Source organism: Anoplophora glabripennis, unplaced genomic scaffold (assembly GCF_000390285.2).
Source record: "Anoplophora glabripennis isolate ALB-LARVAE unplaced genomic scaffold, Agla_2.0 scaffold3, whole genome shotgun sequence".
NCBI classification, from domain to species: domain Eukaryota; kingdom Metazoa; phylum Arthropoda; class Insecta; order Coleoptera; family Cerambycidae; genus Anoplophora; species Anoplophora glabripennis.
In genome coordinates this window covers 202992-219627 of record NW_019416486.1, presented here as the reverse complement: position 1 = coordinate 219627, position 16636 = coordinate 202992, and the positions used below count along the sequence as shown (strand labels likewise).

Below are 16636 nucleotides of genomic sequence, written 5' to 3'. Positions count from 1 at the left end.
ATTGACATACAAAAGAAAAATCATGTGCATGCATAATTGAACAAACGCACACGTTTACTTAAAATGTGACAACAAAATTATACAAGAAATCAAAGTAGATACTGTACGAACAATGTTTTCATTGATTTTTCTTAATAATATGATATCATCTACCCTTAATAGTATATACATATGTATACTTTAACAACGAATACAGGAAGATTCGTGCAAATACCTTAATATTTATTTATATAAATTTAAATTTATCAAAATTTGGAAAAATTAAAATATATCAAATGAGAATCCGTATTTTGATCCAATAGATATTTATTCCCACCCATATCTACAGGTATCACAGATGATTCCATTAAATAAATTCTAATATCTTAAGTATTAATAAATCTGATAACAAAATCTCAGATATAAAAAATAAAAAAGAAAAAATTATGGAACGTAACGTAGCCCATTGTGAAAATAGAATGATACTACGCATGCACTTCATGCGATCCTAGCTAAATTATATTATGATTGGTCTGTTTATCTTTTGTGTCAGTGGTGCTTTGTTTGATTCGCTGTTAGTTAGTGCGCTTGGCGAGTTGCAATAATCTCAATTTGCGGTCTTCGCTGTTGTTTGACGTAGGTGACAGTTACCTAACCTAAACAAAAGTGAATATAACCTCCATAAGTATATACTTTAAACTCCGCCTTTTAGTTAGTATTTTACTAATTGCTGTTACGGTGTTACTTCGATGAGTTCCCTGGAATTATGATTCACACTGACGACATCCCTGTTATTAAAAAAAATGATTTAGTACCTTAAATAAATGTTGTGTATACACTTCATAAAAAACCACGAAGTATATTTCCGTGATGTTCTTGACTGAAATTAGATGATAATATAGTGTTATTTTAACTTGTACATAATTATTTTTTGTTATTTTACAAAATGACGGTTACCTATACTGCAGAAGTGGCCACAGTAAGGGGCCTAGGATGTTTTTTAAAATTATTGATCAGGTGAGTGTTACTGTTATCACACATTTTATTTGTTTAACAAATACAAGGCATTGTCGTGAATTATTGCTGTAGATTTATAATTTAATACATTTTCAAATAGTAACATACAAGATACATAACTTAAAAAATCGAATACCCACAGAGTCTAAAATTTATTACTAAAAATCAATTCCTACTTTCTAATATATTCAGTTAAATTGCAAATGATTCAGTAATTTACTGGATAAAAAGATTAATTCAATTAGCAATTACACTGGTAAACAGCGACATTATCATTTAATTGCAGAATTTCTAGGAATATCCTTTTTTATTACTTATCTCAGTTATCATTAAATGTAGAACTAGCCTTTAAAAGTAATTTACATTTGTACACTTTTTTACCAATTGTGAAATTGTACTGAAAAATTATTTACTAATATTTGTGGTTGTTGTAAGTATATTATTATTATTATTATTATATGATTTATCTTGAATATTATTGAACCAATAGATGAAAAATGTTTGTTTAACCATATGTGGTTTAACACTTGGAATAACTTTATGTACACTTGCAGTTCGGGAGAGAAGAAAGCTTTAAGTATTTATTTCTTGGTGTTGTGAAAGGTACTTTTGTCATTTTTACATTACCACAACATTACAACTTTTATATAAATATAAAATACAATATTTGTAGAATTTTACGAAAATAATAAATGGAATAATTTTAAATACATTGTTAATGTTAATTTTAATGTTTAGTTGTAATGTAATCATATGACTCTCATTCTTTACGTGAGAGGAAACGAAATTGTAGAATAATAAGTACATAGGTATTTGAAAAACATGATCAGTTACATAATAAGAAGCTATAATACTATATACTAATGATGCAAATCATCAGGCTTTGAATATATCAGATAAGATAAAGTGATTGATTTTATTGTTCTTGCTGATTTTGTAAATAACATAGAATACATACTCACAAGGATTAGCCAAGTTTAATTGTTATAATTATTGATCATAAAGTGGAACAATTCCTTCTAAATTATTTTTAAATAATAGACAGTTACGAGGATACTTACTTTCAACACTCACAAAGTAGAAATAACAAACTCAACAGTGTAGATCATTGCAATTGAGAATCACTGGTTATTTTTACGATGCTATAAAATGAATCTGTAATAATTTTTTTGGTTTTAATGTAAACTAATTAATCAACTACCTTGAATAAACCTCAAATCATAATATATATCAGTGCAAGTTATGATTATAATCACCATATTATTACTTTTAGAAATTTTATGTAGCTAAATTAATTTTAATTTTGAAACGTGTAAAATTATTCATTAAAATTTTGAGTAAAATAATTAATTCTTTATTGGGAGAAAATAATATTTTTTATCTCGATTTTTAGTTAAATTAATATTGCAATCTTTTCCGTAATTTGTTTGTGTTAGATCTTTTAACTTGCATGTTTACTTATAGTAAGTATAAAATTTTTAAAGTAATGAGTTAATATTTTATAACAATATTATAACTTGAAAAAGTTCCAACTAGGTATATAAGTATGTAGAACAAAAACGATTAAACTACACAGTCCTCGCATTTAGAAAAATTATTTAAATGCTTAGATACTTTATAAAAACCACGTTATGTGCTGATTATCCTTGAAATGTTATGGATCTAATAGTGCACGTTATTTGCATGCTACATATTAATTATTGTATCTTGCGTGGGTGGTACACTTTTTATAGGAAGTGGGTCATGACAACGTTTAATAATAATTATAATATTAGCATTTTATCATTGTAAATAAGAGAGCAAATTCAAAAGATCAGTTATCACCGATAGGTAATATAGAAATTTAATGAAGAGTTCTCTTCTATTTGCTTCTTTTACCCAAAAGATCACGTTTTTTTATAATACGGATCAAGCCAGTAATGTTATTAAATTGAATATGTACAAAAAGCTCTATTTTTCACTGTTAAATATTTGTCAAATTTTATATTTTCTTTCAAATGTGACAAAATTTAAAAAGTTTTAGTATTTAACTGCATTTGTAACTTTATTTACGAATGCATATTCATCAACAACGAATCTACATTACAGAGTGTAATTTATGACATGATTTTCTAAAATATATTGTAATTTGTTTGTTATGACTTAAAATTTAATATATTTTTTTGTTGTTTTAATTAAATAAATGTTTCGTTTAAAACGACATAATATAACTCTACATAGTATGTACATAGGTACAGAACCATAAACTTTGCACACTTTAGTATATCTCTCGGTTGTAGTTTTTTTTAAATTTATTTTTATACAAACAAATACCAAGACTAAGTAGATATCATATTGTGAACATTTTGATAACCAAAAATTTAATTTGGGTATATCTTATGGTTTAAAGGAAATCAAGAAAAAGGAAATGGTAATTAAACAAAATGATATTTTGTTTTGTTCCCGCATTAGTCATTTATATACATATATATTCCAGCTATCTATACAGGATATTCAGTGTTAATGGACTAACTGTCACAAATAGATTGTACAATGAAAATCTGTGGCGGTAGTTCAATAAAACAAATTATAAAAAGTCCAAAAATTTTCTGAGAATTAAAATTATTTTCAGTCATATCTCAGAAACCCATTAAGCATTTGTTTATCTAATTTAACATGGAGAGTGCTATTGCATACTTTCATCATCAAGTACAAATTCATGTAAAATAAAAACTGTGCTGCAAGAAAATTGCTGAAAGTTTTTCTGTAATTTACCCGAAACTAGTTTTAATTTTTTCAACTTGTATCTGCAAAAAGAAGCATTTTTGAATATATATTTTTTAAGAATCTATTGGTGATGTTTGGCCTATTGGTAACTGAGTTACTGAACACCCTGTATAATCATTTTGATCACTACTCACTAGACATATTTTTTATCATAACATACGGTTAAGTAGACAGGTACTTAAAGAAGCATTCTGATATCAAAGATTTTTTCTTTGATGTGGTTATTTTGGTCATTCTAATATGTTAACTTTAAACTGGAACATTTATGAGTTAGTTAAACAAATACTAGTAATACTATAAAAAAATAATAGTATTTATATGAAAATATTAATTAATTTAACAGAAAAATGTGCACTACACAAATGTTTGTAATATGATATTACATGTATATAATTACTCATTCATATTCAATGTACATGTTATGTAAATAAATAGTTCAAAAAGTATAAATTACTACCAAGGCTTCTCTATATTTGCATATGACGTAATTGCGTGCCTAGAAATATTTTTTAAATATTTTTAAATAAGGTTTAAAAATTACTCTGTGAAATGTTATAAATTGTCGTGGAGCATGATCGTTTGTATCGGCCATATTGACATGGGCCCTCGGTGGAGACATCGGAAGTTCGAATCGAGCCCCACGTTGGGCGCCATGTCGAGGAATATGATCGTTTGTATCGGCCACGACGGCATGGGCCCTTGGTGGAGACCTCGGGAGTTCTAATCGAGCTCCACGCTGGGCGCCATGTCGCGATATATGACCGTTTGTGCCTAATATTTGAGAATTGTGCGGGGAATTTGTAACATGGGCTCGCCGCGAAGACGTCGAAGCAGGACTTCGAGCCCCACGTCGAGCGCCATGTCGTGAAGTATGATCTGAATGTTGTGTTTGGTCGGCATGGGTCCTCAGTGGAGGCATCGGGAGTTCTAATCGAGCTCCACGTTGGAAACCATGTCGCAACCTGTGATCTGGGATGTTAGTTCCCTTGACCGGGTTCCGCGGCAGGAACGCACGGAGTTCACGGGGATCGTCGCTATCGACGCCCGGTCGCACTATATTCTCTGACGATTGGAATCTGTGGTGGATATGACCTACAGACGTGGTGTCTAGGACACGAGCTCGCGGGGGAGATCTCGACGAAGAAGGTCGAGCTCCGCGTTGAGCGTCGTGTCGGGTTAGACTTTCTTGATATGGACCACTTAGGCGATGATCGTATGTTCGGGGGAAATCATGAGAATGGACGGGCGACGTACAAGTATTGTTTTGATAAAAAAGGCCGGCTTCGTCACCTATGACGTAGTCGGCTAAGGGGTTTTCGCTTACTATGGCACCCGAACGCGATGCGCATTGCTCCCGCTGGATACCACTTCGTAAAAAAGCTGAATGAACTGTAGCGTCGTCACCGACGGCTAGCTCACGTTCCGAAACACCCGACCTCGGAGGTAGGCCGCTATCGGGGCCAGACCGTGAACCGTGGTTGGACTCATGGGATTCCCCGGACCCTACCAGTTGGTACGTAGGTTGAACCTCGTCCCGAGTATCTGTGGGTGACCCACTTCGTGGTAACTCTTGGTTGCTACTCGGATCCGCGAGTGCGTCGTGAGGGGTGGTCGAGATGGTGCCAGTAACTCGCGTAGCAGCGGACCTCAACGCGTACGGCGCTGTGGCTGCGCCGTGCCGCGTACTTCCGCGAGCCACCATCTTCGGTCCCTCAGACTCTTCGCGGAGCATCGATATAGCGTTGGCAGAAGAGGCCATTTCCTCTTTCACCCCGAATGTCGAGAGATCTTTCGCCGGCAAACAGGTGTGAGGGCAGTTCGTGTGACCGCTGGTCTCTCCGATTTGGGACGAGGTCTCGTCCAGCTCAGTCTTGATCATACTCACACGATCTAATTTATTATTCGTAGTATTACCTTCGAGGGCACCAATCCTCGTAGCACTGGATTTCGTAGTCGCGTCGCAGGGGTTCATCTTCCCCGTACGACAATGTCGGAGCAAGCTCTTTTGCTCCGAAAGTCTTGTAGACGTCTTGTAGTAAGCACTGACTCTACTATTAAATGTGGGTCTCTCGAGGGAGCCCTAGAAGTAAGGATAACTTCTTTACTAAATTTGGAAGTACGCCGCCACAATAACGTGCGTACTATTGCTTTGTGCCCGTGGGTCACAAAGTAAATGCCTCGTAGGGGTTTGACGAGGAAGGTTGCCTCGACGAGTGACCGCCTAGAAGTTTGACGAGGAAGATTGCCTCGGATTTGCAGATCTCAATGGAGTCTGAATTGTAGGTCTCGTAGGAGCCTATGTGTGTACTTTGTACCGAGGTGCGGGTCTCTCGATGGAGCCGGCACAGTCGGAATCAAAGTCTTCGTCGGAGGGTCGCAAGCCTCGGACGGTATGCAGGTCTCTGGAGGAGCCTGAAGTATCGCTGTGTCGATGCGAATGGCTATCGCACAGGATCTTCGTCGGAGGTGGTCAGTCTCGGACGGTTTCGCAGGTCGCAAGTGGATCCTGGAGTTTACCGCTGTTTCGATGCAGGGGGCTATCGAACAGGGTCTTCACCTCAGGCTAGGCTACCTCGGGTGGTTGTCTCGTTAAGCGAGTAGTGGTTGCAAAGCACTATCAATATCACGTCGAGGAATGGCAGCCTCGACGGAAGCCTCGTGAAGCGAGCCTGTGAGCTTGAGCTCCAAAGTTCTTGAGCTTGATGACAGGGTTTTTTCAATCAAACCGTGGAAGATATGTTAAAAGTATATATTGAATAAAATTAATAAACAACAAAGATTCACAATTAACATATACAAGTTATTTACCATGAATAAGATTTGTTACAATTCGCTCTGTATCGCTTTCCGTCTCATGTACTCCCACTGAAGTACTGTAAACGTCAAAAGTAGACGTTCGATCACTTTTGTGGGATTTCCATACTTTTGGCGGACCGGGCCTTGAATTGTCCGCCAAAATCTCGAACCAAAATCATCCATCGTCCCCATCAACGCCGGGACTCGTTCCCCTCTGGCCTCTCCGGATAGTCGATGTCGGCGTCGGGGATTTTGGAGTTTTTTCCCGGTTTGGGAAAAACTCTACCCGCGGTCTCGGCTTAGGCTGCCGAGCATCGCATCCAACCGCCAGAGCGGTGGAACCTTCGGAAGACGGTCCTTTCGGCCCAAAGACGGGGAAATTGGAAACATCGGTGAAATTTTCCCCGTCTTCGTAAAAGGGCTTACGGAGGTCTTATTTCTTGATGGATTCATTTGAAATTTTGTCTGTTGATACACGGCATGACATAGTGCCGTGGTTGGAGGGTTCGACCGAGATCGCGCGGATACTTTCGGCGGCAGCTCTAAAGGCGTGAAAACCTATTATGGCTTAGCTGGCCGTTAGTAGTCGGGCGATTCGGTTCGAATTTGGATATGACAACCACCTAGCGATACTCTAGTGTGGTTGGAGGGTTCGGCCGAGATCGAATGAGCGGAACGGCTGAAAACGCGGAAAACGTGAAATCCGCGTTTCCCCGTATAACGGCGTTTTGGCTCATCCGATTCGGACGAAAATTTAGTAAGATAATGCTAGCGACTTGAGGAGTGCTGCATTAAATTTTGACACCGATCGCTCAATAACTTTTGGAGTTATTGGCGATAGCGTCCTTGACCAATTCAAAAGGGTGGTGAAATTTCTAATGGCCATTTCCAAATGTCATCGTGAAGCGTCCCGGGGTTCGACTGCAGGTTGCGAGAGCAGCGGCAGTGGTCACTGCGCGCCGGGATGGCAGACCCAGGCGAGATCGGTCGCGATGCGGGTGACACTGGAAAGGTCGGTGAAATTGGTCTTTAACGCTCTGGGAGCGCTATCGCCGTGAGGATCGATGTCTGAAGACTCTCATGGAGGCTTTTTCATTCTGCCCGGCCGACGGCGATTGATTTCGTAACCGTGGCGGGTTTTTGGTTTGAATTGGAAAGGTAGGTGAATATGATTGTTTCGCCTCCTTTTCAATTCAGCGGTCTCCGGCATATCCGTAGGTACAAGTTTATGACTTCTATGAATATACGGGGTGTTCTGAAATCCTGAAGCTCGCTCGAAGGGTGGAATACGACAAAATCACCTACTTGTTAGTATGGAAAATTATCATCTGTGCTTTTTTATTGTAAAATAACGAGGTCGTAAATATTTTTTTAGTAATAATAAAAGTAGAATAAATATATTCTCAATCTCATGCAAACAATTTGATGCCAAGTAATTTTTTTTATTATATTGCTAGCAAAGGTGGAACATCATATTTTTTTGTTATTACTAATAACACAGGTTTCACAGGTGTTATAATACATAATTGTGCACGAAATTTCAAGATTTGTATATTTTCACTGAAATTTCTTTAAAAAAATGTATATATGTATTTGTACATTCGCATTGCTGATGGTTTCCTTCCAAAAATTAGGTAAATCATTCAGCGAGTCTTCATAAACATAGTTCCTAAGAAAAACATTAGTTCCTAAGAAAGAAACCGAGAAAAAACTAAACATGTGGTAAAAGAATTTCTTAATCTAATAATTTAACCAGTAGCAATGCAAAAAATCAAACCTATTTTTTGATATTTTTCTCTCTAAAATGCATAAAATTCCATTTTAAAAATTTTTTATAAACAAAAAAAAACAGGTTATCATTTACCATGTAAAACTGGTTATTTTGTGGTAATAATATTTTTAAAAATTATTCATGATAATGTTATATCAATTACTTATATAAATATAAATATAGATTCAGAAAAAAAATGAAATGGAGAATGTTTTCTGTGGAAAATATAAAATCGAAAGGCGCAGGTTTTATAAATTTTTGTTAGTTTTTTATTTGATTTGCCTAAGCTTTTCAGTTGAAGGAAATGCAGTGACATAAATTATGATGTTATTCATTAATATTTATGTCGTCAAATAAATGAATGTTTTTATTTCTAGATGGCGAGGCAGTATATACAAATTAGTATGGATGGATTTACTTATATATTTAATTATTTATTTTGGTTTGAATTTTATGTATAGATGGGTCTTAGATAAAGATGGTAAAGTGTGAGTATTCTACTTTTTACTTAGTGTAATACTTATAAGTGTGTGTTCATATTAGGTACTTAGTTTTAAATTGAAGAAAATTTGATCATATGATATACTTACTTACTCACTTCATGAATAATAATTTATGTCTGGAAATTATTTGTTTAGAGATAATAAATTAGATAATAATAATCGACTTGTAACTTGGGAGCATTGTCTGGTACAAACATAGCAAGCATTTCTATCATCATTCTATTAAAAAAAATGTATGTTGAATCACAGAATTAATTTCTCATCTTCTTAATTCCCATGGAAGTACCTGATAATGATAGTTTTGCTATATGTAATTAAAAAAAATCTATTATTGGCTTGTGTGGCAAATTAAAACGTTTTTATTGACATTTGTAATCTATCTATTAATTAAGAAATAATTTATGTTTATATTAAGTTTATGCAATAAATCATCATATAATTTTTCCACAATCAATATAAATTCATATTGAACATTACAAAATATATATATTTCAATAATGAAAATATAGTGCCCACTTACAAATATTCTGAAAAATCATCCAATACCTTTGCTTTTTTTAGATTATTTGGGCAAATAGTAGAATATTGTCGTGAATATGGTAGCTTAATACCATTATCTTTTGTACTGGGTTTTTATGTATCAATCGTTATGGCCAGATGGTGGAATCAGTACGTTACAATACCATTTCCAGATTCTCTAGCAGTATTTGTTAGTGCCACTGTACATGGACAGGTATAGGCTTACATTTTTACAAATATGAATGAACATTTTCAAAAATTTCCAATCCTTTTTAGAGTAAAAAGTGTATCAACATATATAACTATGTTTTTAGGATGAAAGGGGTAGAGTAATGAGAAGAACTATCATGCGATATGTATGTTTAAGTATTACTATGACATTTGTAATGATCTCACCTAGAGTGAAAAAGAGGTTTCCTACATTAGAGCATTTCGTTGAAGCTGGTTTACTTCAGCAGAGTGAGTTGGAAGTTTTAGCTGACTTGGAAAAGAAATTTCCAAATTACGCAAAGCAGTGGTAGGTTTTCTAGAAGTACTTATATGTCGTAAGTTTAAAGTGGCTTCTGAAGAAAAATAATTAAGCTTGATAAGTTATTACATAGTACAAGTTCACTGAAACCTCTGTCAGGGATGTTTTGAAGTCAGCCAAGTGTGCTTTATCTTTCATTAAAATTTGTCAACTTAAACTTGGGACGCAATGTATACAATGGAAATATTATTTTAAAACACTAGTTATTAATCGCTAGATACACAAGATAAAATCCTATGTTTACTTCTACTTAATAAAATTACTAATTGAATTTCTAGTGATAAGTTTAATTAAATATACACTTCGATAATTAAATTAAATCCTTGAATCCGCTAATTAAACATTGATATTGGGAATATTTACTTAAAAAAAAAACTAATCTCTAGTTGTAGGAATTTTTAATACAATCCGATTCACAGCGAGTTAATGATGATATTGCATGTTACAGTGTAATTAACAAAAATTAGACAAAAAAAGTACATCATTACCCCTAAACAACAACATAAGGTCCATGTTCAGTAAAAAAATATACTTATAGTCTAAGGGTGGTTATAGATATACACATATATATTTTTTAATTTTCTGTTAATGTCTGTAAAATTATTATTCATTATGTAATTATTTGTACAGTGGAATATTCGTAAGTCCTTTACATTTTTTATGGTTCCAGTTGATTGTTCCAATTAGTAAATTAGTCATGGAAGGTATTGCTGCTGAAATTTAATTAACATACTGTTATCTGATTCATTGTTTATTCTAATTTATATGTTCAAAATGACTTCACTGAAACTTTTCGCACAATGACATTCAAACGACGATTTGTGTTTATGAATGCAAAGATTTATGTAACCGCATTAAAAAAAATAAATGAAGAAAACAGAGTATAAAGTAATTATTGTAAAACTAATAAATAATCAGAATGTGAGTCTCTATTAAAAAGAGTAAATAATAAAACAACACAAAATTGCTAGGGAAGATGATCGCCTATTTCAATTTAAGTAGGTTTTTAGTTAATGAAAAAGACCTTGCATGACACTTCCGCACGATATATAGAGATCATTGGATTGCTACACATTACTGGTTGCATGTGAACAACTTATGAAATTATATGTTTCCTCTGATAGTTCCATGAAGTTAATTTTTCACTCGGTTAGTCTGTTACTAGAAAATTAATATTTTGTATAGTTCATTATCATACCCTTGCTGTTTTTATTGTATTTTTATGAATTGTGTGATCGATAAAATGAACAGGGAAGGCTTCAGAATAAATTTTACAAATGAAAATTTATTTTTATCAATATTTGAAATCTAAAAACTAAAACATGTTTTAGGGAATTACGTATGACATCAATAGTTGTCAAATTTCATTTTTAATGATTCGTTGTTTTTTTGGTAATATCACACACAAATTTAACAATGAAGACACACAAACACAGTGTACTGTCACTAAACACTGAAGTAAATTTATAAGGTTTTTCATTTCCCTCTAATATTTCAATTCGCTGAATTAAATCCACCCGCTTATGTTTTGGGATTTATATACGCCACAATCTGTCATTAGCGTAATAAATTTTTTTCAGGTTGCCTGTAGTTTGGGGGTCGAGTATAGTAACGAGGGCACGTAAAGAGGGTAGAATAAGAGACGACTTTGCCGTTAAAACTATTATAGATGAATTGAATAAAATCAGGGGGAAGTGTGGCTTACTTTTAGGTTATGACCACATAAGTGTTCCTTTAGTATATACCCAAGTGAGTACACAGTTTATTTTTTAATTATTTCAATAAATTAACACATCAAATTGTAGGTGGTCACATTAGCTGTTTACAGTTATTTTCTTACTAACATAATGGGCCATCAGTGGGTTGAGGGCGGTAAATACGACTTCGATCTCTACTTTCCCATTTTTACGACTCTGCAGTTCTTCTTCTACGTTGGTTGGTTGAAAGTGGCAGAGTCGTTAATAAACCCATTTGGAGATGACGACGACGATTTTGAAGTTAATTGGATGGTAGACAGAAACTTGCAGGTACAAAATAAATTTTTATTAAATCAAATATTTCACCAACATTTTGTGTTTAGAGTAATGTTTTTGCTTGGTAGATCATAAGGTTGCAGTAGACGTCTAGTATTTAGCACCTAACCTAACTTAATTTAATTATTTTGTCTTTGTTTAAGGTTTCCTATTTGATAGTGGATGAAATGCACCATGAACATCCAGAATTAGTGAAGGATCAGTATTGGGATGAAGTTTTCCCACAAGAATTGCCATACACTGCTGCTGCCGAGGCATTTAGAGATACCCATCCTTTACCTTCTACCGCTAACATTGCCCTAAGACCGCAGGAACAAGAATTCGTAGGTCCTACTTCATTAAAAATTGACGATATGCAGGCATATGCAGACGGAGGACCTATCACCTTTTCCGCCAAGCCCAGAAATATTAGCTCCGTTAGGTCTAGAGGTTCGCAAAGCTCTATTGGAACTTCTGTACCAGGTAAGTAACTTGATTTTCCAGTAGAGTACCGTATTGTTATAGTCATTTTTCCTTAAAGATTCCATATCTAGAGTGAATTCTGTGACGAACATGTTGAGAAGATTTTTCAGTAGAGAAGATAGTAGAACAGAACCGGCTAAGTCTGAGACAAACGAGTTAAATAATTTAATTCCAGGTTCTGAATCTTTCGGGAAAGGCAGCGTTAAAAGAATTGCCGATCAAGTCATCGAAGAGGTAATATTTTATTATATCATAGAGGAGGTAAATAATTATCGTTGTTTGGATATTGAACTCGGATTGATCTGATAGAGACCTGCTTGCTGAATGTTTTTAGGCAGATATTAAGATTATTTAATTTTAACAGAATTACAATTATTTTTATTTCAAATTCAAAACTATAAAATTTAAAATTGTTTCGTTCTTTTATTAATAACTGATCGGTTTCCTTTACAGTAACGTGATCAAAATCTCCAGATACCAAACACGACTATTAATGTGGTAAACAAACAGTTTTAAAATTAATAACAACGATAAATGGTGACAGATGCATCTATCGTCTATCATGTATCATCTGTCGTCAAACAGCGTCATTAATTTTGACAACCGACATATAAAAATATTCCTTTAGGTTGACGAGCAAACAACGATAACATCACAGCGTTCCGCCAAGGAATCCCGCCCGACGGTGATGAATTTATTTGGGCCCCCACCAGCATCTGACCCGATTAATGTTCCTCAGTCCCATAGTTTCCATAACCCGTAAGTGTTTTGCGTCACATACACATTTTTTAACATTACTGAAGCGACTAGTTCTAATAAGTATTTTGCATTTAAAGAATGCCAGAGGTTTATGAGCCTTATCCGCGAATATCAACCTCGGCTCCTGATACCAACGGTAATATCCCGGATGTGATGGACAGAGTTAGTATAGGGAATTCCGATACGGACGAGGAAGATGACGAATTCAGTAAGTTAAAGAAGAAGCGAGACGAGGAGAGACTTAGTAGGTAAGTGTCAGGCTGTTTTCTTACTTTTTCGTTAATTGAAAAATCATATAATATAATTTGTTAGAATCTTTAACTGAAAAACTCTTTGTGAATTAAAATTGTTTCATGAAAAGGCGGTTAATATTGTCAGGTGTTTAACGATTTAAATTGAAGAAAATATAAATTGATTTAATTCTATAATTCTTTTGTACTTGTTTTAACAAAACATGTTTCATGGGTTTTGGTACTAATATTATATTTGAATTTTGAAGACTGAATCTGCTCATTAACCAATGAACTGTGATAATTGGAGGGTGCATTATGGGTAATTATACATTTTGACAAGATATAATGGTGAAAATATAGAATGGGATCGTTTCCAGGATTTTCTTTTTTTTTCAAAAGGTTTGTCAAAAATGGCAACAAATTTCATCGTTTTTTTGAATTTGTAGCAGATAATACTTTTCAGCTACACAGTGATCACTAAATAAATCGTTAAATTTATAAAATCAACAGTTTAACTAATACTTTTGGCAAAAAAATTCTTGTGATTGTGGCACAAAACGCAGTTAAATAAAAACAAAAGCTTCTAATTCTTTCAGTAGCAATCATTCCCCCTCCTTAATATTTGAAGAATTTCAATGGAACAGAAATAAAGAATTATCGGTATTATTATTATTGTAAGAATTTTTATGTTTATGGAAACGATCCTGTTTTTTCTGTTGATATTGTTTATTAATTACTTAATCTGCTGCAATTCATTAAAAACACAGTTTCATAAAAATATATTTCATACACCTGAAATATCATTAGGTATACATTTAAATAAACAAAAAATTCCTCATTATGAGTGTTCTTCGTTATTTTTAATAAACAATATTCAGAAAAAGTGTCGTAATGCTTCTTTTCATCTGCTTGTTAGAATAGTTTTTATATGTGCACCAAGTTAAATATCACACAATTTATGTTGTCATCATTTTAATGCTTCTTTTTGCTAGTATAATCTGCTTAATACAAATTGTAGATTATATTAACATTAGTTTATATCATAAAGTTCATTTAATACACAGAGTGTAACTAAAATGCCCGGTCAGTCAAGCTTTAATGGTGGATATAACGTGTTCAAAAATGCTTTGTTTTTAAGATACAGGGTATTAAAGTTTATAGAAATTTAGGTTCTTTTTAGATTACAAAAAAAGGAAAAGCATTGTTTCATTTAAATTTAATATGCAGCTTAGTTTTTGATTGTTTACAAATGTATATAAATGCTGTCCAAAAATGTTTCTCCGTGAAATCCTACTTTTCAGAGGGAAATTAATTTTGCCATAGTAAGCACGTTTCATGAAAAATGTACGGCATGGCCAAAAATGTAATTATTTTATAAAATAGAATTAAAATTAGTGAATTTGGTGTTGGTTTGAATCACCCCCATATCGATCCGAAACTTGCAGTATAAATGCTGTACTGCAATAAATCACCAAAACCCAGGCCAAAATTTTAGGAAAATCAATAATTTTCCTGGCTTCCGGTATTGCTATTTTTGTACGGCATCAGGTCGAGGTTAATTTTTTTTGTATAACCTATATACTTTAGAAATGCCTTACAAAAATGTTTTGCCGAAAACCACCCCCTTGGCAGACAGGTTTAGCTTACCTGTGTACTCACCTGTACCAACAAGAATTGACGGCATAGTTTCTAAAGTTATTGTTATATGTGATAGTATTGATTTATAAGTAATTCATGCTGGGTCAAATGACCCCTTGAAAATTTCCGATGGGCTTGTAGTCTATAAGAAAAGTGTCTTGATCATAGTTTGACATTTGCGGGCAAATGAAGTAAAATATTAGTTAAATGGTTTTCTTCAATTATCTCTTGTAACTTGAAATAACCAATATTTATTTTTGCACAACCTTTATCTTGAAAACAAAGCACATCCGGACACATGTTTGTAACAAACATTTTATACTCATTTCGCTTTTCAATGTTCCACCTTTATATCTCTTTTATTCGAAATTAAAGCATTTTCACATTTTCCCCAGAAATATCTCTAACAAATTTAAATTAAACATTTTTAAATTAGTAGGTACGGTACAGCGAAAAAAACCTAAATGTTTAGTTATATCACAATGGTGACTTCATAGGCAATTATTTTATATTAAAGTATGGAAACATTTCAGTTTAATGTAAGCAAGATATAAGGGGGGCTTCATGAAAAGTGAAACGGTACACAACCTTGTAACCATATCACTTATGATACAAACAATGGCTTGGTTAATAATAAATCATACACGTTATGTATTAATATTTAATCATACATATTGATTTCATACATATCACAAATCGTTTTAAAAAATATTTATATTACTTATATCTTTACTCTGGCAGGATAAAGCAGAATTTGTCGAGATCTCTTAGCATAAAAAATGACGACACGGAAGCGCTGCTCAACAGAAGAAGGTCTTCAATTTTGAGTACCGCTCCATCCACTCCTCTGTCGCCGCAACCCATTTTTACTATGCAGGCGTAAATTAAGTAGTTTTTAAGGGAACCACCACTGTTGTTAAGATAATCGCATAGAATAGTTTCTTCGTGGTAGATTTTTTTATTGCCATAAATATTAGTTTCACAATTCGGCTAAGGAAATCTTTTAGGTGAATAGCTAAAACGTGATTGTTTGTAGACAATAATTTTGTACTTCCTACGATTTGGTAGGAATTTATAAGTTGTTTGCTAGTCATAATTTATTTGAGTAAGTTGTCATTTAGAAAGCTTCAGATTTTTTTTTCGAAACATTATGTTTGATCTTAAAGCGGCATAAAAACAATTATAATACTTTGTTGCACAGAACGGTTATTTTCAAATTGATATAGTATGAATATAATCGTGATTTTTGTTATGAAGTCGAGGCTTACCAATAGAGATTTTTTGGCACACTTAAATATTACCACAAATTTCATGTTTTGCCTTTTGAAAAATACTTAGTAATTTCCCCAGCGAAGTCGTGAACAATTTTTTTTAAACAATAAATTTTTTTGGTTTTTTTATAATATCTCGAAAAATAATGATGGAATCATCTTACTTTCAATAGGACTTTTGTAGGGAATAAAAAACCTATAAAATCGTTTATTGTGCGACCCGATCCGTTCATTTTTTACAGAGAAAATCCGAAAAAACCTCTAAAATAGACCTTTTTTAAAACATTCATAACTTCGTCACATTTGAAGCTGGAAAAACAATCTTATGAAAAATGACAGATAATAATATGTAGTTTAATC

General features: G+C 33.5%; 1 protein-coding gene across 3 annotated transcripts; it reads left to right on the top strand.

The window, feature by feature from the left end:
• Positions 1-547: 547 nt before the first annotated feature.
• LOC108917239 (bestrophin-4) lies at positions 548-16359 on the top strand. Of its 3 annotated transcripts, XM_018723758.1 has the most exons (12): positions 548-996; positions 8707-8817; positions 9394-9565; positions 9666-9868; positions 11461-11629; positions 11686-11907; positions 12057-12375; positions 12434-12609; positions 13004-13134; positions 13212-13382; positions 13634-13686; positions 15747-15824. In XM_018723758.1, the coding sequence occupies exons 1-11, from the start codon at positions 926-928 to the stop codon at positions 13656-13658; spliced, it is 1770 nt and encodes a 589-aa protein (XP_018579274.1). In that variant the 5' UTR covers positions 548-925; the 3' UTR covers positions 13659-13686; positions 15747-15824. The 3 variants fall into 3 exon arrangements, with proteins under 3 accessions (XP_018579274.1, XP_018579258.1, XP_018579267.1); XM_018723742.2 differs by lacking the exon at positions 13634-13686 and having other exon boundaries at positions 15747-16359; XM_018723751.2 differs by lacking the exons at positions 8707-8817; positions 13634-13686 and having other exon boundaries at positions 15747-16359.
• The last annotated feature ends 277 nt before the right edge of the window (positions 16360-16636 follow it).